Source organism: Melanostigma gelatinosum, assembly GCF_949748355.1.
Source record: "Melanostigma gelatinosum genome assembly, chromosome: 18".
Taxonomy (NCBI): Eukaryota; Metazoa; Chordata; class Actinopteri; order Perciformes; family Zoarcidae; genus Melanostigma; species Melanostigma gelatinosum.
Genome location: NC_136651.1, coordinates 2564623 through 2589581, shown reverse-complemented (window position 1 = coordinate 2589581; position 24959 = coordinate 2564623). Strand labels below are relative to the sequence as shown.

Below are 24959 nucleotides of genomic sequence, written 5' to 3'. Positions count from 1 at the left end.
TGCGGTCCAACACGGCTACTCGCTACTCTGCAGGACGTGTGCACCGTACAACAGTCGGTGTCGCTCCACACACACAGCTTATACTCCGATTCGTTGCTTCCTCTCGTTTGAGTGCAAACATCTACAGTTAGTGTCACAAAGGTGTGTGTGTGTGTGTCGCAGCTGAACCGGTGACACAGTGCAATTCTGTTCCTCGAATTTGTTCTGACAGAGATGTTCACGAAAGGCCGACGATGCTGTAAAGTAGCTACACGATCTTTGAATCCAGCATCCAGACGTCCGCTCCGTACACGAGGCTGGACGTTTAGAAACCCGGTGTTCTGGCTGGTTCTCCCGTCTGATTGGACCACAGCTAACCGTCTCTAGAACTCCAGGTTCTTCAATCTGTCCGGCAGGTTCTCTCTGTGCACGGCCGACAGGGAGGCACGAGTCAAAGTGTCCCTCATGCCGTGGATCCTATCACAGCTCAGAGTTATTCCAGCTGAGCAACTTCACAAGTTGGCAATTTCAAAAAGCAACAAGCTTTGGTCACCATCTCGTTCACCAGTTGTTTGTTTTACAGCAACAGACAGACGAAGTGAAAAGATTTGTTTTAGACGAAGATTAAAAACAACAGCAAGAGGATGCTGGAAATGTCTTGATTATCTAAAGTGCAGGTTTGTACAGATTGTCAGGTGATCTGCGAGGTCCTCACAGCTTCACGGAGGTGCCGTCAGGAGGACTCGGCGGGGCCACGGAGTCCACGGGGCCCCTCAGACGACAACCCGTTCTCCGATGGCAGAACACCACCTCCGCCGAGAACCACGCAAGAAAAGAGGCTGTGATCTGAGATTGAAGAACGGCGGCTCAGTGTTTCGTCAGTCAGTGATGTCGGCTCCGCAGAGCTCCGTCGAATCACCGCTGAAGAGACTAATTGTTCCACCGCAGGGCTGCATTCGCTGTCCCGCCCTGCTCAGAGTGATGAGGAGGAGGAGGAGGAGGAGGAGGAGGTCAGGAAGGAGGCGGAGGACGCAGGCTCTTGCACTTCATCTCGTCCAAGCCCTTCCAGTACTTGTGGTTCTCCGACAGGTGTTCCATGAGACCAGGCAGGCTGGCGAAGGCTGAGGGAGGGGGAGGGGGTACAGAGAAGTTCAGGTGGGTTGAAGTAAAAACAAACAAACATGGGCACAGATTTGATGATCACACGACCACCTGAGCTTTAAAACAGCTCTCCTTTAACGCTTCAGACACAAACAAGCTGACACGCCACACCTGCTACCAGACACTTCCTGTTTTCATTCCACACGAGCTGCTGGGAAGGTGTGTGTGTGTGTGTGTGTGTGTGTGTGTGTGTGTGTGTGTGTTCATCTACAGTGGTTCATGTTATGTACACTCTGCAATGTTTCATGACTCATTGGGTGAAACGGTCTCTCTGCGTTCCCCCGTGTTGTTTACGTCCTCGTTTCCGGCTCGCTGATGACCCACAATGCATCTGGAACTAACCGCGACCCCGGCGGTGACCCCGGCGAATAGAAAGCGACTGCTCTTCCTCTCCATTAACCGAGTGATCGTGAACCCCCACCCCCTCTACTATTTCTTCCCAGCCCCCCCCCCTCCCCCGACGCCCTCGCTGCTTCTCTCTCTCCGTCTCGCTGGCATTTGGAATCTTTCCGTGACATCAGAGCGGCGTTGACAGGAAACAAGTTCCCTCTTGGGGAGACTAAACTAAAAGGGAAATTCAGTGGGAAAGGGGAGCAGATAACACCAAGCCAATTATTTGACATACTTAAGTCCTTTAAAGATTGAAGCTTGTGAAGTGTGTGACTCAAACTATGGCTTGCGGCCACACAGTCAGCCTCCACACAGGGCTCTGCTTTAGGAACCATCTCGCCGACTTGGAATCGAAGTGGAAAAAGCACAGAAACACAGCGCGAGCCTTCACACGCACGGAAGAAGACGGAGTTCTTACCATCCCAGGCGTCAAACATGTCCGTGATGAAATAGTCCATGAAGGAGATCTGAGATTTGGGAACGCTGCAGGTGTTCCTGTCAAACACCGGCATCACCACCGGCAGCCCTTGTGTCTTCTCCTCATCCGTCTGCAGGGCCAACACACACGAGATCACAACGAAGCACTCGCACACTCCAGGAATGTGAGAGGCCGTACATGAGGCCATGCAGAGTCAGATGATGAAATTGATCACAAAAAAACCTCCCAGAATGCTTTGCCTCCCTTTATAGATGCACCTCACGGTCTCGGCTTTTTAAATGCACTCTCCTATTAAACTGCTGCATCAGCGCTGTTCTCCCACACCTGTGCAAAGTACTCCTCGGAGATGCGTCCGGCCCACTCGATGCAGAGCTCCAGCGGTCTGCAGGGGTTCGCCACATCTGCACACTTGATCAACATCCTCTTTATCAGCAGACGGTTCTCTGGAGAGTTCCTGATGTTGGCCTGGCCCTCACAGTCGCTGTTCACGCTCTGCAGGAGAGACGCAAAGACATCACGCATCTGAAATATACTGTGACTTGTTTCGACATGCTACACCATGGCTTTCTTTGAGATAGCAAATAAGCGAGCCGACAAGCGTAATGTGAAAGCTGCACCGCACTAAGCACACTCACACTCGTGCTGGTCTCCTCTATGGCAGCCATTGGCTTGTTGATGCTGTTGACAAACTTGCTGACGTGCTCAAAGTGTCTCGTCATCTCTGTAGCCAGCACCATGTCTATGATTGCCTGTCGCAGTGTTCGGAACTGATTCCTGTCAGCGGTGAAGGGGCGGAGAGGAGAACGTGAAGATCTGGATCCGTCTCATACGAATGCACAGGATGATAATGTCACACCGACCTGTCTGTGTTCTTGAAGATGTTGCTCTTGCTGTCTCGGACGGTGAGCTGGAAGGCGAGGGCCGCGTGGTGGCTCTCCAGCACGGCCGTGTCGTTGTAGAGGATCGCCAGTTCGCTGCCGGCGTTGCACAGGAAGGAGTTGGTCCTGCCCGGGTGGTCCACATCGTGCACCGCGGCCGCTATCAGAGCGGCCACCTCGTCCAGCTGGTCCAGACTGGTCTGAATGGAACAGCAGAGACACAGAGGGATGTCACTACCAGACTGCACAGACACGCGAATGTTAATAATGAAGCTGTACGATGGATTGCCATGAATCATGAGTTGTAGACGCCTTTTATACTCTGACATTAAGAAATGTTGACCAGTGTTTGGGCTCTGTTTTGGATGACGGTGTCAATAATACCTTGACTCTCTCTTTGCGGAGGAAGTAGGCAGTGGCGTGCAGCACGTCTGCGGCATGCGTGGAGTTGTGGTAGGAGTTGGAGGAGTGGTAGCTGGCCTCCATGAGCTGCAGCCAGGAGCGCAGCGTGGCCTCCGAGCAGCTCAGGAAGTCGCACACGCCGAAACTGGTGAAGATCTTCAGCCCGAGGTAAGTCAGCGGTCTGCAGAGGATCCGCACAAAAGACTTCAGCCACTACGTCTGTGTCCCACTCTCTTTGCCTCATCAGGGCAAGACTATTTCTTGACTTCCTGTCGTCTTGTCGTCAACTATTGCCCGGCAACCCATTATTTCCGGTCTTTATGCTAAAATGATTACTGTACAACAAGCAACACACCGCCCTCTCTCAACATAATCATTCATCTTTCTCCACTGTGCACCGTCGTCTCACCTCTTGTGTGTAGCCGCCTCCAGCTCCAGGATGTTGAACTCCCAGCACTCCTCATCCTTCAGCATCTCGGCGATGGGCGCAGGGACGTCATTCAGAGTGACTGGGACGGCCAGCTGGCTCTGGCTCATATCTAGCACACACACACACACACGCCTGTTATCATATTGTATGATATCAACATCACTGATTGTTCACTGGTTCTTTAAAACGTACTTTTGCAGAAGACATATTCATTCCCAGAGAGTCTCCGCAGCCCATCCTGGAGAGAAAAATAAGAAATAAGTGAAATCATTGGAGGAAAACATTGATGATTCTTCTTTGGTTCCTGAAAAGCTTTAACTCCATTTACTCTATGAACCTGCAAAACACAAATCTTAAGTAACGGGACAACAGGACTTGTGCTATTCTATGAATCGATTGTGAAACAACAACAATGTGTTCGTCTGTGTCTCTCAGCTCCAAGACAAGTTGTTTCTTCTGAAAACATTAATCTTTAACAAATAGATATTTGTATTTGTTTAAAGGCTCAGTCATTTCCTAAATAAACTGGCCACTGTAGTCTTTATCCAACGTTACTCACACGGGGAGAAATCTGTGGTTCAAAGGACGAAGATATATCCGCTTTTGGATACTTAGACAATCTACAAAAGTAGATTAAGTTGATTTGTTTCTGCAGTCGACGGATGGATCTGAAACCCCGTTTGCAGAACGACTAACATCTGCGTGCAGTTACTCACTTCATCGTTGGTCTTATTCAACAAAATTCAGAAATAAATACATAAACAAAGACTCTGTTGGCACTCCGAAAAAACACAGATTTGATTTTGGAAGCCGGAGACGTCTTACTCCAACAAGAAGGCATGTTCAACTTCAGACGCATGAGGTCACAACAGTTTTACAATCTGATTAAAACAGTACACTGAACCTCTCCTTATAAAGAGCTTCAGGCATGCACACTTCTGAATGAACTCAACGTACACTCATCAGCCCCCCGACCAGGTCGGTGGTGTGGGGGTCGTCTTCTTTGGAGGCCAGCTGAGGCAAGTAGAGCTCCGTGGTTCTCAGGATCTCCAGCACTCGATCCAGGGCCTCGGCCACCGTCACCGGGCTGTTCTCCTGGGCCGCGTTGATGATGTTTATGACCTGGGAAAGAGGAAGAATGAAAACAGTTTCAACTCTGTATTTCTGCTGCAGAACAGAGGCTACAGACGTGCACGTGGAGCCCTCTGACAGACATGCTGTCAGACAGAGAGCTCCTTTCTTTGGCCACGCGTTCATGGAGACGTTCATGTGACGCTGGAGGAAATGTTGTCTGAGGCACAACGGCTAAAAACAGCTGCTCGAACACACAAGAGCATCACAGGACCTGCAGTGGGACGGGGATGTTCATTTACACTGTAAATGATCAAACCCTTCTTATTTAAATGTGACACACACAGTATGAAATGCCCCGATGTTGCAGTAACAGTGGGGAAATGTATGAATCCAAGAAAAGAACCAATGGGACCTTTGTGTTTTCTTTACTGCAAATCATTTAAATTTTATTCTCAAGAAATTCATCGCGTATTAAATGCAGCTGAATCCTCTTTTGTTGTCGTTTTTTGGAACACAGCTTTTAATTCCTGAACACACGGTCACATGTGACGTCCCGAACGGTTGAACTTTCCTAAAGTGTTAACAAATCAGTATAAAATGTTCTGAGAGTGACCATCTCCACAGAAGAGATCTAATACCTCCGGAGGCAGGTTCTGTCCATCGACTGCATCTTCTTACTGCTGATAGATTTCTATAAAGTCTGGCTACTCTGCAAGAAAGCGAGTTCAAACACCAAACGGAGGCGGCCTGTTAGCAGCCATCAGAGGCGAACACCTGTGTGGTGTTTGGAAGAACGTGCCAAACTGCTCGAATTTGAACGGACAGATTCCAGTTTAGGTGCCGCCATGAACCCGTGAGCATCTGCTGAAGAAACACGCTGGTTCAGAGCCACAGAAGAACTTTGTTGTTGGTGGAAATCCAACATGAGCAACCTGATGACGGCTGGTGGAGGAATGAGCTCCACTGAGCGGCGACTCCTCTGGAAGAAACATTTGTGTATTTTAATAAAAGCGCTAACGGCAGAACCTGCCTCCTGCACACGTTTCTTCAGCTCCGTCATCGTCTTCTGGTCATCCGTTTGTTTTATATTATATTAATATGCTGCCATTGGAAATACGGCGGTGAATGATTAAACTAAACCAGATTGAAGCACAATAACAGTTGTAGATATTGACAAAACCTCTGATCACTGGGGACGATGCAGAAAACACTTTTGAGCAGCAAACAGTCAGAAAGAATGTTCCACTTTTAAAGTTTTATGTATTCCATGAAAGAGGCGTTAAAAATAGTCTTTAAAAGAGAAAAAAAACATGCGGAATGTTAGTTTATTGTTTTATTTCGTGCCAAATGAACTAAGAAAATTAAAATAATTCATCCAAATAAGTTCCCCAACGTTCTATTGTCAGCGGTGCAGGACGTACCTTTGTGATGGGAGCCTCGATAGTCATGGAGTGAATCCTGGCGACGGAGGAATATCTTCGATTCTGTAAACTGGGAGCTGCAATAAAATAAAAATAAAAAAAGAATCATGATTGTGTGACTCATTGATGGCCAGCCCCGATAATCTATTAGGCTTATTATAATTAACTGAATTAATACACAGAAATAGATCACAGGGCCTGCGATTGTCATCAAAGGATGAATAGAAAATGTTGAAAAAGGGAGAGCCAATGAAGAAAGTACGGAGAGAAAACGTTAACATAAAAGGTCATGAAGGACGAGAAGACGGAGGAAGTGGTTTGACTGAAGGAGCAGAAAGAGGAGCACTCAGCTGGAGAGTCAGCGTGAGGCGAGGAGGGAGGTTCGTGATGTCATCGGCCCACGACGGCTCTCTTTAGGCTGACTCATCGCCCCTTTCTCTCCCTTTGTGCTCCTGCTTTCACTTCTCTACTTTATTATTATCTCAAGCCGGGAGACAATGAGATGCGTGTGTGTGCATCTCTGTGTCTGTCCACGGCTAATCGCTGCTTCAACAAACCGCTGTATTTGTGGGTGTGCATGGTCAAGGACCTCTCATAGTTGCAGATTGATAATGCCATTGACCGACTACCGACTCCTCACTTGCTACTCTTAGGGGCCACAAGTGAGCGTGTTTGGCTGTCGGCTAAGGGAACTACCAGAGCGCACACAGAGCTGACTGCATCGCAGGTCACCTTTCCTACAGAGAGGCTAGAATTAAAGAGAGCGCGCTTTGAACGGTCTTACCATCACTGCCGCGAGAGCTGAGCGATCTGGCATCGATTGAATCTTTCCTCCGGTCCCGGTGACGTAGAGAATGGCACTCTGTAGCGGGGGAGAGGGAAGTAAAGGGCATTACATGTACAGCATGCTCACACTGCTGGACAGACGGGTTCATATTGATAGAGGGGAGTCCCGGCGCGCTGGAACAATAAAAACCAGAACAATAAAAACGATATTTTGTACGCTTCCAAAAAGGTATTTCTAGAATCCTTAAATACTTTTCTGATCATCTGGAGGTCTGCTACTTGATAAAATAGAATTTTTGAATCAGTTTCCGAAGTTGCAGCTCTTGTCTCCTCATCCAGGTATGAACACGGCCATCTCATCACACATGCAGTAGGACAATTAGAAACGGGGCGAGGAAAAGGACATGTTGCATGGGACATGAAAGGACTCAAAAAGGCAAATTAATAACACAATGTTTACATTTTAAACCCGACATATAAGTTAGAGAAACATGCTGACGTATGCAGTCATATTTCTAATCATACGTTTATTCTTGTCAGTTTCGGGGCTCCACAGCTCAGTTCCAGTGGCGGCTGGTCAATAGAGGGCCATGGGGCACGGCCCCACCATGAGCCACACAAAAAATAAATAAATTATAATAATCATAAATTATACAAATTGTCAATATTTGTGTTTTTGAACTATGGAATGTACCCAGTAATGTGTGTAAAGTATGATATCTGCGCAAAATATATGCTTTTCCTGCTCGTGCTCTCCTCCTGTGTGCTCTCTGCTCGTGCTCTCTGTCTGTGTGTAGACACTCTGAGAACGTGCAGCTTGGGGGGCCTGATCGTTTTGGCCCAAAAGAGGCGGGTCTATGAAGCAGTTTAGCCAATTGCTGATTCAAGATATAAATGAGTGACATACAATTGAGCCAATCAGCGCCCTCAAATAGATTCAGCTTGGGGCCAGAACGATCAGGCCCCCTCGCTGCGCGTTCTCGTCAGGAGAAGTCTCTACAGGCGAGCACTCCTCCTCCAAGACCCGTTTGAGAGGAGAACTTTGAGGAGATTCTGCAGCCAAAGAGCTGATATCAGATCAGCCTGACCTCACAATCAGACAGCAGACTCGTGGGAAAGGGAAGCAGTACACTGTTCTCCTGATCTTTACCTCCTATAACAAGGTCCATAGGGGCATCTCAATAAATGAACATGTTATATTATATTATATTATATAAGTGTTATTTACTGATTGTTTTGTGTTGGAATACATGTTAAATATTTTACTGCCAAGTAATAATGCGTGTTTGATACATTTCTTTTGCATGAAATCATTCTGGGATGTTTGCTGACATTGATAGGACGGCCCTAGAACATGTTCCACCAGCCGCCACTGCTCAGTTCTCTTTGGACATCATGCTATCCTCAAACTATCCACAATGTTTTAAATATGAATCTACGTGTCCGATGAAGAGTGATGACTGGGTGAACAGTAAAGTGTCTGGAGGTGAGTTACCTGACTGGGAATGCTCCCCGCTGCATCGCTCCTCCTTGTTGAACCTGTGGACCTGACAGACAGAGAGCAGCAGCCGGTTAAAGTCGAAGCTTTTTGGACGACGGCCAACAGTCACGGCTGGTTCGCCGTCGTTGTGAGGAACACAAGCGGCCTGATGTCCTGTTCCTTGAAAGCAACACGCTGGCGAGGAACCGCTTCTGTTGATTAAAGCCGTCATGTGAGCCTCACCTCAACAAACTGTTGCATTAAAAAATAAATAATTACCATCAGGCGTAAAAAGGAACACAATAGTTTGAATTGTTCACGGGACTTTAAAAACATTTCCCATAACTGTGAACTTCAGTGCACATTTCTCCATGTTTGCAACAATCTATCTTCATGCAGTGCATCCTGTTTGTCACGCTGAGGTCATGCAGGTCTGGATGAGTCGAGCCGGTTTAATCCGGCTGGAGAAGATCTTCCTCACCCGGTGACTCACCTGCACCGTTACATCTCGCTGACCGTGCACATTTATGTCAGGGTGAATGTGCACACACACAATTTGTACTTTTTTAACAGACGGAAATCATAAAGTAATAACTTTGATACAGAGAAAGGGTTCCCCGATACGTTTGTCCATTGCATTTCATTTCTTCCCTGCACGTCACTCTACTTCCTCTTCTGCCGGTCGCCTGCTCTCAGGTCTGCAGTGCGTCCCGTGTGCAGTGAATAGCATTAGGACACGATAAACACTCCTAATGACACACACGGTTGCCAGATTTCTTTGCTGGCTACATCGTGATGGGCTCCTTGGGCTGCGAAGCACAAACAGAAAGAAAACGAACGCATTTTGAATTAAGTTGACTGAAGCTGTTGAGATTATGACGGCCCCTTTAATCGAAGGAGAAAGACGAACAAAAGTGTCCGTAAACCCGCTGTACGTCTGGAGTGCTTAGACAAACACTGCTAACCAAACAACACCATGAAATGGAAACCGAGGTCCGCAGCCAAGCGTCTGGGTGGGAATAGAAGAAGTGGTTTTAAGTGCTGAGAGGAAAACGTCCTCCGCAGGGATACGACGTCAGATCAGGGTTATCCTGAGAGGACCTCTGTGGCCTCGGGTCGTAAAGGATGAGAGAGTCTCAGTGACGAAGCATTGCACCACTCACGGAGGATTTAGTTCAAAATGTCATCAAATACTAAACTTTTGTTCCCACTTTGCATCATATAGTGTGTGCTGAGAATGCCCCTTGATAAAACCGTCCAGTTTGACGCTGCACGAGAATGGGATCAGCCGCTGCCGTGTCCAAGGATTCCCAATCCCAAAGCAGGGACGGATGCTATCTTGGCTTCCGGCAGGCAGACGCCAGCGGCTGACTCACCTTGTGTGCACACGATGAAAGGGAGCAACGGGCCAAAGCAGCTTTGCCTGCGGGTATGAATGGCCCCGGCGCCTGGCTGCTGGCCCTCGCGGGCCTTAGCGGGGGATCCTGCTGCTTAGCCGTAGCTTAGCATCGTATGCCGCTATCGGCCCGGAACCCAGCTGGAGAGCGGCGGCGGCACACCTGCTTTCAGAGGTGTGTCGCTGCTCAACGGAGCTGGACGCCTGTGAGGCTGCGTATCCCGTTGGAAGTATGTGAATCTGACACTCGCAGTTCATTTCAAGTATTTATGAAACTGCCAGCAAGAGTTTGGAACCCGGTCTGAGCCTCGACCATTGGTTTCTCCAGCAGGCTTGATTGGGCCAAGCTGTGCCGTAGCATTAGGACTGCTGATGGACTGACATTTAAATATTCCACCCTGTCATCGTAAAGAGTGGGTTCAGAAAGTAGAACGCGTTTGTAAATTCAATTCTGAAGCAGAAGCAGCTGCTGGTAAACGTCTAAACTAAGGATTTATCATGTAAGCCTGGAAATCAGCGTTTTGGTTTAAGATTTCAAAACTGTGAACGTGCACTACTTAGGCTGGATGAGTGCATGCAGAGAAGGATTTACATTTCTGCCTCAGGTACCTGAATGCGTCAAAGATGAAGATTTTATTTTCCACTCTTCAAAGCTCTTGCGTGAGTTCTTGTGAGAACCTCTTCTGCTCTCAGGAGGCCTCCAGATATTATTCGAGCGTAACGGAACATCGCGTGACGACTGAAATCATCACTGAGTCCAGCGCTTCATCAGGGTGCTGTTTGGCCAGAATCGGGCGATACGATTAGTGTCGCGATAGAGGGGTTACGATGCATATTACGATGTTCTGAATAGAATTTGAGCAAAAGCTGTCGTAGTATAAAGAATCATTTTAATGTTTTTGAGAAGCGATGCAGCATAAAAATCAGAATATCGCGATCCTCAATATCTTCATGAACTCCTGCAGTTCATCAGGACCAAACATGAAAAGAACAGCAATAGGCCGGTAACACGTGCCTCACATTAGGTCGTCACGTGACTCACCTGATTGTTGTTGTCACTGTGAGGCCTCTTGATGGCCACGAAATGTCGAATCTTCCTGTTGGAAGCGAGATAAGAGTCCGTCAGTAATTCAGACTTCTTGGAAATGCCGTGTGAGCACTTTGTGCTGACTCATCTTAGCTTACCCTCCTTGACCGACGACGGGCGTTATCTTCACATGCTGCTGTACGCTGTCGCCCGACTTCTTCCTGGCGTAGTACATGCCCTGCCATTCCTTTCACAGACAAGCAAAGCAGTCAGGCGGCGATGCGGCGTCGTGTCATTTCACAGAGGAGTCGATGGAAGGAGGCGTGAGGCTCACCTTTCCCTTTTTGATACAGGTGTTGATGGTGTCCAGCAGGTCGGCTCTGTTCTTGTCGCTCTTGGGGAGTTCGGTCACTTCCTTCCCGATCAACTCCCCCTTGTGATAGCCCATCATCCGCTCAAACGCTGGGTTCACGTACTGGGACCAAACCGGGAAAACGCAGCGTTAAAGTCGAGTGCTCTTCAGTTTTCTTATTCATGACAAATTCTATGAAAGGCTGGGTCCCTTATTTATTTATTTTCTGGGAATTTTTGATATTATTCTGTAGAAACCAAGTGTTGTTCCGTTTGTATTAAAATCAAAACAATGTTGGTCAAAGTATGCATTTCCGTCAAAATGCTATTTTCCCAATAAATGTACATCCTCTGACAGGCTGGGGAAGACGGAAGGTATGGAGTATTCTGACTCTGCACGTCTGTGCATCACCTGTATTATGTGGTCCTCACTGGTGATCTCCACAGCCTCGTGACAGTGCTCCAAAGCCGCGAAGACGGAGTTACAAGCCCTGCAGATCAATAAAGCCGTATGCACCTCAGGATTAGCAACTCCAGTAGCAACACCTCCACCTTCTAATGTGTCAGAGCATGCATGCATATGACCACTAATATGACTATGATGATGGTGTTCCCTCTGCTGTACCTGAGTTTGAACTGGCAGCGCACCTCTCCATGCTCAATCTGTAAGAGCTCATTATAGCAGGCCGACACACTGCTGCTCTCCACAAACCTCTGGAGGCCCGACAAGGTTCAGCGGCGTTTGAAGGAGAAAGAGAGACAAAATCAAATGAGTCAGGATTTACTCAGTAGCGACCTCCTATACGTCACATTCACGCCATCAAACACCGCTGACGACAAGCGCCTCCTTGAGAAAAGCGGCAACGTGCTGCTGTTCTGGAGGCTGAATGGAAGCCAGGACGTCCCTCTTTACAGGCTGCTGGAAACACACATGCACACGTGAAAGGCGAGCGGTGGGACGTACTCTGCTGAATCCGGCACAGAGGAGAGGAAGGACAGACGGCTCGTCCTGGTCAGCCGGTCTACACGATGACAAGAAAAGAATCATTAGCAGCCGCAACCACAAACAACACTTCAAAGCCTGAGATTTTAGTCCTTCTGCACAATTCTTGCTTACCAAAGATAGGGAATATGATCAAATTGGTTTATTTGAAACAGTGTGAATATTACTATCAAATAACAAATCATTCATTTGATCTATGACCTGGCAAACATCTCTCTTTATCCCTTTAAATCCCACCTGCCGTCAGAAAAACAAGCACACCCAACAACATGCTGCAGGAAGAAGAGAAAATATTGTTTCAAGGAAATGTGACAACATCAAGACAAGCGGTAAATATGGAGGATGTTTTTAACTTTGCATTAACTCATTTGTTATTACTTTTACTTTGAAGCAAAGTTTTCAGGGACTTTGAGACACAACTGCACAAAACACCCACAACACAGAAGGTGTTAAAGTCTCCAAAAGGTCAAATCAAACTCACTTTTGCAGCACAACAGCCAGAATAACGGTGTTTTCGGACGGCTTCGTTGCACGGATCAACCTGGAATAAAAAACAATAAAAAAAATAAGGGCTCATCTCAGGCACACTTTGAGCTCATGACACGCTGCTCGGACTCAGGTGGGGGTGATGATGTCATCGCCACAAAAGAGGGAACGGAACATTTCTGTGTTTTACTCAGAAACACCAAACGCAACATGAGCTTCGGAGGTTTCTCAGGCCACAAAGCCACACCGCTGGCAGGACGTACGGGAAAGTGAAGACAAGACATGGAGGAGGAGGAGGAGGAGGAGGAGGAGGAGGAGGAACAGGGGGAGCAGATGACGGCAGAGAAAAATAAATGGTGATGAGGACGGACAAAACGAGAGAAGCAGCCAAACTGGTAATCAGGAGAGACGAATGGATCTGTTCCTGTACTGACGGAAATAATGAATCACTCTATGAAATACTTGCTGGTGGCTTTAAGAAGAACTCTGGAAGGGTTTGTACTGTTCCTCACAATGACTACAAGACGTCTGCAGGAACAAACAATAATAATACATTTATTTTTATAGCAGTTTAAAAAGGTACTCAAAGGCACTTTACATGGTAAAAAGCGAAACAGAAGCAATAAGAACATTCAGAACGGTATGAAGGGGCTGAGGCTGTAAAGGGATATAAAATAAATGAGGATTTACAATCAGATTTCAGATTTGCAAATAATACATGTTTAAATACACTTCCTCCTGCATACGTTTTCAAAATAATGTCGGTAACAAACTCAGTACTGGCAGTGTGGACTCAACTAACACCTGCAGGAAGGAGCGAGGTTATTCTGCAATCACAGAGAGGTTTCTGAAAGACAAGAACGATGCACAACTCTCCTCTCCTCCGGGCCGCCATCCAGCTTCACCGCTAACAAACAAACCCACCAGTTCAGACTCACTCGAGTGCCGCTCTACTTCAATGGCCACTTGTGAATTGTGACATCCAGCGTCCACCGCTTCTTCCTCTCAGAGCAGAACAGAGAGTTGAGCAACAGTTGGATCAGCAGCGATATCAGACGACAGTGAAGCAAAGAGTGGAGCTTCAGCCGGATAGAAGCCCGTAGTACCTCCAGTGAACACCAGGTGGTGCCAACAAGCCCTCCACTGCAGCTGTGTGCAGTTCAGCTGCATGAAGACCGACTGAACTCTGGATTTTCTTGTCTATTACTAGTTTTAGGTGAAAACCTCATAACCTCAGCATGGATTGTTTGAGACTGAAGTGAAGGATTTCATGCTCTTTGTGATAAGAAATGATCCACACAGAAGCAGCGACGGCAGACACACAGGTGAGGCTCACCGGCATGCCGCTTCGGGCTCAAAGTAGCGAGAGTGGCGTCCATCAACGACTATAATCTCGTGGTGCTTGTCCAGGAAACACTCGACGGCAGACTCGGCCGTCCGTGCGATGTCACACCTGAACCCGGCGCGGTCGCAGGCCCACCAGAAGGCATCGCTTTGGCTGTCCTCCTTGGCGAACACCAGCAGGACCTGAGGAGGCAGAGGAAGGAACGGACGCCCGGGTGAGATGGCGCTGCTACTACGGTGATAATTATAGGATATCTACGTTAGCAGGTCCTCACTACTGAGACAGGACATTCTCCAGAGAAGCACACATCCAAGAACCAGACTTCAGCTGTAACATACACTTCTGACACCAAGGTTACAGTACGACCAGAGCTACTGACAGTTATGGGCCTGAATAATACAGTGCTGCAAAACCTCAAAAAACACAGTCACACACGATGAATAAACACATTTAAAAAGGGACAAAATAATAAATAATAACCGTGTTACAGTTTGCATCTTCTCTCTGAGAGTGAGTGGACTTCCTCCCACAGTCACATGACATGCTCAGGGGATTTGAAGACTGGGAACTGTCCATAATTGTATGTGTGTTCATCCATCTGCTCGTCTCCCCCTCTGATAGGCTGGCAGCTTTTTTTGCTCATTGCATGCTGGGAAACACTCCAGCCCTCAACATGACCCTCGCTAGAGATAGTTAATGAGAACACATGGGCTTCACAGACCACATCATGCTAACGTCATGGTATGGTCTTCTCCCAGTTAACAGTCATTCCATCAATAAATAAAAACAACTGAGCGGCACATAATTCACAACTGAGCTGTTTATCACACCGACAGACACGAAGCCTACAGACTCTTGCTTTTGATCCCACACTGTGTTTCGACCACGAACACACCAGCCACCTTTGGTGCGGTGGTGAGGAAATACAACACTGTAAGACACACACACACACACACACACACACACACACACACACACACACACACACACACACACACACACACACACAGCTGGGCTGCAGCTAGAACCAACAGTACTGAGCTCTGCCTCGAAGCAGCATCACCTCCTGACTCCCTCTAAGGACAACAAAGGATAGAGTGACAGAGGGAGAGCATGGAGAATACTCTCACTGTATAGTGGGGCTGCTCGATTATGGCAAAAATCATCTTTTTTTGTCAATATTGATATTGTGATTATTTAACAGGATTACTCACTGACTTCTGGAACATCTTTCATTTAGAAATAACAACAATAGCAACACAAAGAGATCCATGTGCTCTTGTTAACAAGTTGCTCAGTTTTCGGTATCGGGACTGAAAGAGTCAGACTGGTGCTTCCCGAGCGCTCTGAGCTCAGGGACCCGGCAGCCGCTGTAGAGCCATCGTCACCTCACAAATCAACAATAAATCAAAGCCTTTCCAAACCGAAACTAGAGCTGAATGCGGCCCAACATGGAGGAGGAAATACGGCCCAATCTGTGTGAAGACACACCACTGTAACTGGATTTATAACACGAGACAAAACAAGAGTGTTGTTGTGAAACAGAATACAGAAACGAACAGATGAGAACGGCAGAAGAAGAAGACGACGTAGGAGTAGAAGACGTAGGAGAAGAAGACTATGTAGGTGAAGAAGAACAACAAGACGTAGGAGAAGAACAAGACGTAGGAGACGAAGACGACGTAGGAGTAGAAGACGTAGGAGAAGAAGACTATGTAGGTGAAGAAGAACAACAAGACGTAGGAGACGAAGACGACGTAGGAGTAGAAGACGTAGGAGAAGAAGACGACGTAGGAGTAGAAGACGTAGGAGAAGAAGACGTAGGAGTAGAAGACGTAGGAGAAGAAGACTATGTAGGAGAAGAAGAACAACAAGACGTAGGAGACGAAGACGACGTAGGAGTAGAAGACGTAGGAGAAGAAGACTATGTAGGTGAAGAAGAACAACAAGACGTAGGAGACGAAGACGACGTAGGAGTAGAAGACGTAGGAGAAGAAGACGACGTAGGAGTAGAAGACGTAGGAGAAGAAGACGTAGGAGTAGAAGACGTAGGAGAAGAAGACTATGTAGGAGAAGAAGAATAACAAGACATAGGAGAAGAAGAAGACGTAGACGACGTAGGAGAAGACGACGTAGGAGAAGAACAACAACGACACGTAGGAGAAGAAGAAGATGTAAGAGAAGAAGAAGACGTAGGAGAAGAAGAAGACGTAGGAGAAGAAGAAGAAGAAGATGAAGAAGAAGATGAAGACGAAGACAAAGATGAAGACGTACGAAAAGAAGAAGCAGAAGAAGAAAACGTATGAGAAGAAGGAGGAGGAGAAGAACAGGAGGAGAAAATGAGCTAGTATTGGTGAGTGCTTGTGAAAGTCCACAGTCTTTGATCCCGTGCTGGCTTGCGTAGCTGTGGCACCGCTTTGTGTAACCATGGTGCCAAGGTGTGAAATTCCACACACAGCAGCACGGGGGGGGGGGGGGGGGGGGGTACACATTTAACACCATGTCTGTCTGAGACACGTTACTCACTGTTAAGGTTCACTAATGAAAGTATGTTTACACAATCAACTGGTGACGTCTTTAAAGTAAACACATCGTTCACATTTTAACATTCACCACCGTCTGTGATCTTCAATGATCTTTCATATCTTCAGCTTGTAGAAAGTCACGCAACACTGTGGGGACATCGACTACATACAAGTTTCAATCATTTGAATCTTTTGGGGTCAAAACTATTTAGACTCTGACTGAAACATATGGTGACTGAATGAAACTGTGTTTGTCTCTGTTCATAAAGTAATGCAAGGCAGTCATTCTTCTCTGACATCATAACCAAAAACAAGAACAATACACGCGCCTTATTTGCTGCCGTCGACAGGCTAACAAACCCTCCAGTGTCGGTAGCTGCTGAACTCCAATCCACCTGGGCATGCAATCAATTTGCCTCCTTTTTTACTGACAAAATTCAGAAAATTAGACAAGCAGTCAGTGCCTCCACACCAACCACAGGATATGTGTTGTCCCGACCTCTGAATAACATCCATTCAAATATCATGACACAATTTCATTCAATCGACCGTAGAAGCCTAGAAGACATCATACAACATCTGAAGTCATTCTCCTGCTGCTTGGATATTCTACCAACACACTTTTTCAAAAATATTTCAAACTGCATGACCACTGATCGCTTACATATTGTAAACACATCCCTTCTCTCAGGTGTCTTCCCACAAGCCCTAAAAACTGCAGTTATTAAACCACTCCTAAAGAAGGCTAGTTTAGACTCCGCAACGATGAAAAGTTATCGGCCAATATCAAACCTCCCATTTTTAAGTAAAATTATTGAAAAAGCAGTTTTCCAACAGCTGACCAACTTCTTGACCGTAAATAACTGGTTTTATGTGAAGCACTTTGAATTACTTTGTTGTTGAAATGTGCGATACAAATAAACTTGCCTTGCCTATAAAAAAAAATATTTGAACTTTTTGCCAATTAATTTTCTGCTGATCCACAAACTGATTAATTGACTCATACTTTGGGCTCTTATATGCTCATATTCATGTGACTTGTGCAGGAAACAACAGGTACGAAAAGGTTAAAGGAGCAGAATGACAAAACTTTTGGCTGTTTCAACAAGACATAAAAGCCCTAAACATACAACACGTGTGTGTTACTGGACACACTTATCTGTGCAATGAATGCAACACATGAATCGTTGCATAAGCTGAAGTTTGAAACTCTCCAGGGCTGTGAGGCAGTAACAGTAAATGTCAAGGAAAAACTCACTATATAACTCTCTCCTGTGGAGCATTTTATCTCTCTCGTTTCATCTGAAGGAGGGAGGCGGGTTTAGCTCACGGATGCGGCAGAAGGCTTGGAGGAACAACTTTGGGGGAGCAGTTTAAGGGTCTTAGAAGGCTTCTTAATAAAGCCCCCCTGGTCCCTCCACCTGCCTGCACGCTGCCACAGATTCCCTGGTGCGATGCTATTTGGCAGCGCAGATAAGGAGGAGGAAAAGGGCGAGGGGGGGGGGAGAGGGGTAGAGCAGGGTACTGTAACACAGCATGAACACGAGCGGCATGCCAGGCCTCTCACATCACCGCGCTGGAGTAGAGCTTTAAACCCAGAAACCCCTGGAGATCCGTCAAACCCAACAAATGAAATGAAAGCACCTCGTAAAAACAGCCGATTCCTGAGGTCGGAGCGAATGCTGCATCTCAACCGCGGCCGGTAACCTCTCCGGGTTCCTTTTGTTGCATAAGGGCAAATCTGACTCGCACATGGCCTAATCCCCCACAGGAGGCTGAGCACAGACAAGCCCTGACTCACCTTCTCACCTTGCAATATTCCTCTTGAGAGCGAAAAATACAATATCAGAATAATCTCTTCCAAAGACTCACTTTTACTCGTTTTACCTCTCGGGTTCTGGATCTTATTTGCTTTTATTGTGAAGCACTTTGTTTTGAAATGAAGTTATTATTATTATAAATATCCTCTCACATCCACGAATGTACAGTTGATGACAATATGCTGAGCTCAGTGTATAGATCATACAGTGTGATATGGATTTCACGATTGATTCCAGTTTTGGGAAATTTTACGAGAAGCGTAAGATCCAAATGCATCCATGATTTATTTTATTTTATACATTTTAACTCAACACAAAACCAACTCGGGGAGATATTTATATTGTATTATTATATATTATTTAAAGGATAACTTCACTGTTTTTCAAGAGGACATTTTGGACTAAAGACAAATCGCTCCTCTTGAAGCCTCATTTATCTTCACATAAACTATGAAATATAATGTTTTTGGCATAAAACAAGGACTTTGGATTTTTTTCCACTGACATAAGAATCACATAAGAGCTTGTTTCACTGCCCGTTCGGGCACATGGCCTTTTGTTTTAAGACGGACTTGACTAACTGTGAGCCGGCCCTTTAAGACTGTGTTATTGGTTTATGTAAACATCCTCCTGCAGTGTAAGGAAGGAGGACGGACATGTTGAGGTTAGCAAATCCATTTCCAACATACTTCAAGCTCAGTTAACACCAAGATGTTAATGTTTTCCCAGCACAAAGCTCATATTTCCCAATGTGACCTGAACATAACACAAGAGTACAAACGGTCGTCTGGGTGCTTGCTCCCTAGTTTAATTCAGTAATATACAATAAAACTGGAGATTTCCTCCGATAGCTGTGTGTTGAGTGGTACATATTGTTATTGAGCTGATGAACACAAGTTTACAGAAACATTATTTTAAAGAAAAATTACATTATTTGACAAAAACCCGGGGAAACATCTAAAATGATCATTAAAGTTAATGTAGCGCTGAAACAATTAATCGATTGACGGAAAAATAATCAACTATTTCGATAATAAATTAATCGTTTGTCGTATTTCAAGCAAAAATTGCAAATAAATGTCAAATATTCTCTGATTCCAGCCTGTCCAACAAGAGAATTTGCTGCTTTTCTTCGTCACATATCGTTGTACAGTTAATATTTACTTTTTTGGGGAATTTTGGTCGAACAAAACAAAAACATCTGAAGATGTCACATTTGTCTCGACAAGGTTGTGATCGGCGTTCGACAACATTTGGGCGTTTTCACATACTAATAGATGAATTGGTTAATCATACAAATAATCTGCTGATGAATCGCTGATGAAAACAATCGGTCGTTGCATAATGGAAGTTCCCGTACACCGACAACAGGCCTGAAGGGAACGCGGCTCCAGATGCAGCGTCTCTTACCTGGATGGGCTCTCGGGTCAGTCTCATCGGTCCCACACATTCTTCTGTAGCTGAAACCTGAAACAGAGGAGACGACGCGTCAATCTCCGTCACAAACCAAACACTCAAAAGCAAAAATAAAGCAAAGAACACTTCTTACCATTTCACCATTCATTTCCAGAAGCATGTTGGCATATTAGTGTGTTCACCTCCTTCACTCCTCCCTCTTACCTCTCTCACTTCTAAGAGTCCATGCAGCAATAAGAAGTACACCAGCCGCTTAAAAACAAACCAAACTTCTACTTTCTTCGTACAGATTCTTCTCTCCTGAGCTGCAGATATTCAGCCGCCCAGAGGGAAGCCGTCCACTGCAAACCTCTTTAGAAGGCATCAGCCGGCAGGTTTACTCTGATAATCCCACTGCAGGAGCATCACACCCTGAGCTGTGTGTGTATACACACGTGTGTGTTTTCACAGCTGGCCTCATGCGTCACTCCGCCGTGAACGAGCGACTCGGCTCCCATGTGCGTGCACACACATGCTTACGCCACACTTTGGACACACGGTGACTCAGCGGTTGTTATTTCCCGCATCACAGCGGACAACACCGCCGATTAACCGCCTCGGACTCATTTCTCCTCGTTGGAAAGACCTTTGTTAGAATGTGTGGTTTGGTGGCGCACACATGTTGGTAAACACGCGCTCATAATCCACAGGGGAACGCTCCAGATTAAGGAGGACACATATCCATGAGGTGTCCACAACAAGAGAGGAGAGATAAAGAAAGAGGGGGAGGTTCATTCCAGCAGGAGGCCCGAGCTCCATAATGAGGTAGAAACCAGTCGGTGACTCAACCGGCTGACATACTTCTACTGTCGACCAGCCGCCAACCAACCCAACCTCATCCAGAGCGCTTTGCTGCTGCACTTTAAGAAAACACTTTTTGGGTGACGTTGCTTCAATAGAACATTATGATATTAGAAAAAACTAAAGAGACACAGCATCAGTGTTGGGAACATGATGCAAACCACAAACCGCACTGCCCTCACTATGACATACTGGTGGCACGCAACCGAATACGACCCAAACGTTTGGCAGTGACGCTGATTTGGTTACTTCAAATGTAAGGCCTTCTGTTTATGCAGCATTCATGTTATTTTGTGTGTAATGAGGCATAAAAACACCATTTTAAATGGAATTTATTCCTCCACACTTCCTTTGTCCCGTTAACACACACACACACACACACACACACACACACACACACACACACACACACACACACACACACACACACACGTTTTAAATAGTTATTTTGGAATTCCTCAAACTACAGAAACACGAGCCGATCAGCCGATCCACGAAATGATTCCTTTCACTGTTAAGAGTTTGATCAATTCAGTCCGATGACATTTGGAAAGCCTGAATATTTTACCCCCATTTCAGTTAGCAGAGGGCTCAACCGGAACAAAAGAGATTCTTGGAAGTCTGAGCTGGAATCACTCTCATGCCGTCAGGGATCACGGTGAGGTCTGAGAAATGAGGTCAATCTAGAAAGAGACGACCCGAGGGAGTCAGTGAGAGACGAGCAGCGTCTCGTAAAGAACAGACTGAAGGGACCGGATCACTGTTGGCAACAAGAAGCACAGACTCCAAATATGTCGGGGGGGTTGCTTCATGAGAAAATGAGTAATTGTGTTTTACTTGAAGACGACTCAGCCAGATGTGAAACAGAACAGGAAGGAAGGCAGTGCAAACGGGGACAGAAATCACTGCCGAGAGGAGAATTTGGAGGGAGAGCAGCCAGCGGAGTGAAGACGTGTGACGGAGGAGGCTCTGTCATCGGACACCGTCTCTTCTTCAGAGTAGGTGACACAAAATCCTCCCGGGAAGACATGGAAACAGGTGAAGGGAGACTTAGGACAGACAGGAGCCTCAGAGCTGATGGAGGTGGAAACCAGATGGATGGAGGCGGAGGAGCAGGAGAAGTTTGCTGGTACGCTTCATTCATTCAAGGACTCAAGACAACCAAGAGGAGAGCAAGAGAATGAAGACAGACAGGAAGTACACAAAGAAAGAAGTGCCGATATACAGATGATGGAGTGGTTTATGAAGCTGAACATACGGCAAAGACACTCAGAGAGTTACATGTAGATGATTGATCGTGCACGTCTGATGTGCATTGATTTTGCATTGACAATAATGAACTTCCCGTTGTTTTCAGAACGCTAGCGTGCACCTCTAGCGGTATCTTTGCTCTCCCTCTGAACCTCCCCGGTTTGAAAACCTCCGACTCAGATTCTAAACTACTTGCTCAAAATTGTTACTCATCGTACATCTGTCCTGTTAACATCGGATTCATCTGCACTGCATCTCAAACTGATTTCTGATTCACTGACGTTTCTTCTGGTCTGTTGTTCTGCTATTAGTTGCTGACCTGCAACTACATATTTGGGGGGTATTTTGTCACTTACATACCGTTATACCTCCATTTATATTAATTTGCAGAAATAAACAAAAGCCGACAAAGACACTTTCTACGTCTAGTGTCAGTTTAGAACAACTGTGTTCGTTCTGATAAGTTTGGTTCATTTCTTTTTCAAAGCACAGACGCTTTATTGTTCACCAATCGCTGAACATCTGTGCGTCTAAACTAGAGGTGGTTGTGATCACCTGACAAAAGTGTGGCTTCATTCTCTCTCCGTATATTCGTACAAGTTAGTGACTGTGTGTGAGGCCCCGAGGGGATCTCTGCACAGACCGACCAGCATCAGCGCCTTCACATGTGAATGTTCACACCCCTGCAGTACTGACCGGAGGGGTAAACAAATGACTTGAAATGAAACACACGCACACAATTCTGAGGAATAAGATTTTAGTATGGAAGCTTCTGACGCAGCCAACGACTCCAGACGGATACTCTTTGAGCACAATTATTTTGTTTTAACTAAAATAGAAATTCAAAACCAAACATTGTAACTTGTGGCGCCTCTAAAAGTTCAGTCCAGAGTTATGTTGATAACATAACATGAAACAATCCACAAATGATACTACTTGGTTAAACCAAATGTCCAAACTTATATTTACAAATCTAAATATTTAACCAAAGGAAAGGTTTTAGTCACATTTCCTTTTGTGAATCCGGGCCTGAACGGGTTCATGTCTTCTGAGGGTCTGATGACGTGATCATCTGCTTCACTACTTCTGAACAAATCACAGCTTTATCCTCTGGGGCTCCATCATAAATAAGAAGAAGTATCTGTTCACATGCTCCCCCGTGAGAAGGATCCATCAACGAGCGAAGAGGCACAAATAATGTGACAGGACGAGTACACGACTCCAGCTGATGGTCTTCAGACTGACTGAAAACATGAACGTGTCACTCTCAGCGTTCACCATTAACTCTTGGTGCTTTATTAAGTCAAGAGCTAGTTCACTTATCAGCTTTTACTTGACTTCGTCCCCCGAGGAAGACCCTTGAGATGAACGTTTTGGGGGAAAAAAGTGCACCTTGAGTTAAGAGTTCTCCCTCCGATGAAAGCGATAAATAAACTTGTTTTTCTCTCTGTGGCATAATCTGGATTTCTGGGATAATTTCCCCAACATTGCACCAGCAACACTTTACTGTACTGCCTTGTGTTCAGGATATAAACAGGTAATAAATGGTTTATTACACACTATAATGTAGTTGTGAGCAGATATACCAGCAGCCATAGAGGCTGGTGTACAAACAGATAATGAATGACTATCATGAATATAGTAGTTGTAATAATTGACACTTTACAACTGCATTAAAAGTGTCTTAAACCATTTATTCAATGTTAATAAAGTCAGATTATAATATGAGGAAAGTAACTGATCTGTTTCTCTCAAGCTTAAATGTCACCTCGATATCTCTTCTTTAAAAACAGCTGATTTACAATGTTTAGGTTTGTGGCTATGCAGCTCCAGGACAGTGGAGGAGCAGGCCAGTTTAAAGATGCTTTACTTTATGTATCTTCAGCAACAGTTGCTGCTAAATGAGGATCTGAAGTTAACATTTTGACGTCTTTAGAGAAAGAAATGGTAAAATCCAACTGAACATGCTTACATCTATTGTCAAGCCAAGATCCGACACCCGGAGCATTTTTAACGATACAATATTAATTCCACAAGCCCATCTGTCATTGATTACATGCATCTTTGACAGAAACAGTTGATGCATGAGATCACATGTCATGTTGCATGTAATCTCATCACTGATGTCTGGCTGCAGGGAGAATGAGAGGTGACTGAATGACTTAAAGTCATCACAGGATGTAAATAAAGGCGTCGGCCTCCTCCTCCGGTGACACACACACAAACAGACAGGCCTCCTCACGCGTGACTCTCCCACTCACGACTCCAGGTGATGATGATGCTGTGACATGAGCCAGCGCTACCCGGGTTCGGTTCCCAACCTCCCCGGCTGCACTACATCCCCGTGTACCTTGACGCTGGTGCGGCTGGTCTGCGTCTCGGCCTCGATGCGGACGTGCCCCCCGCCGCTGTTCTCCTTGTGATCGCGACACGAGTTGTTGCGACACGAGTGGCTGCTCTGGTAGGTGAGGACGGAGGGGATGGTCTCGGCCGCGTCGGTCTTGATGAAGAGCCCGTGCAGCGTGGCCGCGGTGCCCTGCGAGATGGTGGTGGTCTGGTGGGGGGAGTTGGATTCGTCCGAGTCCCGGCAGTAGATCACGCCGCTCTGAGAGACGTGGATGCTGGGAGCGCAGCCCATGCCTCAGCGACGCGCCTCCGCAGTCAGAGATCCCCCGATAATCAACACCGACACTCGGGTACCACCGCCCGCATCGGCTGCGGGCTCGAATCGCTCTCTCCTCCGCACACCTCCGTTTGAGCGCATCAGGGGGAGGGGGGGAGGGGGGGGGGGGGGCTATTGCAGGATCTCGGATGTCGAAATCATATTGAGGACAAAAAGGTGTCTATAATCTAAAACCTTGCAGATGGCCTGTGCCGCGCGCTGCAGCGCGTCTATGGAATGAGCCGGACTAATGAAAGAAAAAGAGAAGAAATCCAGCTAACGGACTGAACCACCTGGCTCCTCTTCATCACCTCTCGCTTCATATCCGGCTGCATCTCCACTCATCGGCCTGGAGAGTAAACGCTTTATGAAATCTCCTCTGTGTCTCTTACTTTAG

At 46.3% G+C, this 24959-nt stretch overlaps 1 protein-coding gene across 2 annotated transcripts; it reads right to left on the bottom strand.

Moving 5' to 3' along the window:
* Positions 1-198: 198 nt before the first annotated feature.
* pde8b (phosphodiesterase 8B) lies at positions 199-24538 on the bottom strand (the record flags this gene model as incomplete). 2 transcript variants are annotated; one of them, XM_079289694.1, is made up of 22 exons in its annotated part: positions 199-1100; positions 1949-2078; positions 2294-2461; positions 2605-2743; positions 2830-3047; positions 3232-3430; positions 3659-3788; positions 3872-3917; positions 4637-4801; positions 6175-6251; positions 6959-7036; positions 8456-8507; positions 10879-10933; positions 11022-11110; positions 11198-11338; positions 11627-11705; positions 11840-11928; positions 12179-12236; positions 12699-12758; positions 14040-14230; positions 19804-19860; positions 24251-24538. In XM_079289694.1, 22 exons carry the CDS (start codon positions 24536-24538, stop codon positions 991-993), a joined length of 2619 nt encoding a protein of 872 aa, XP_079145820.1. In that variant the 3' UTR covers positions 199-990. The 2 variants fall into 2 exon arrangements, with proteins under 2 accessions (XP_079145820.1, XP_079145821.1); XM_079289695.1 differs by lacking the exon at positions 8456-8507 and having other exon boundaries at positions 6959-7091; positions 10870-10933.
* Positions 24539-24959: the final 421 nt, after the last annotated feature.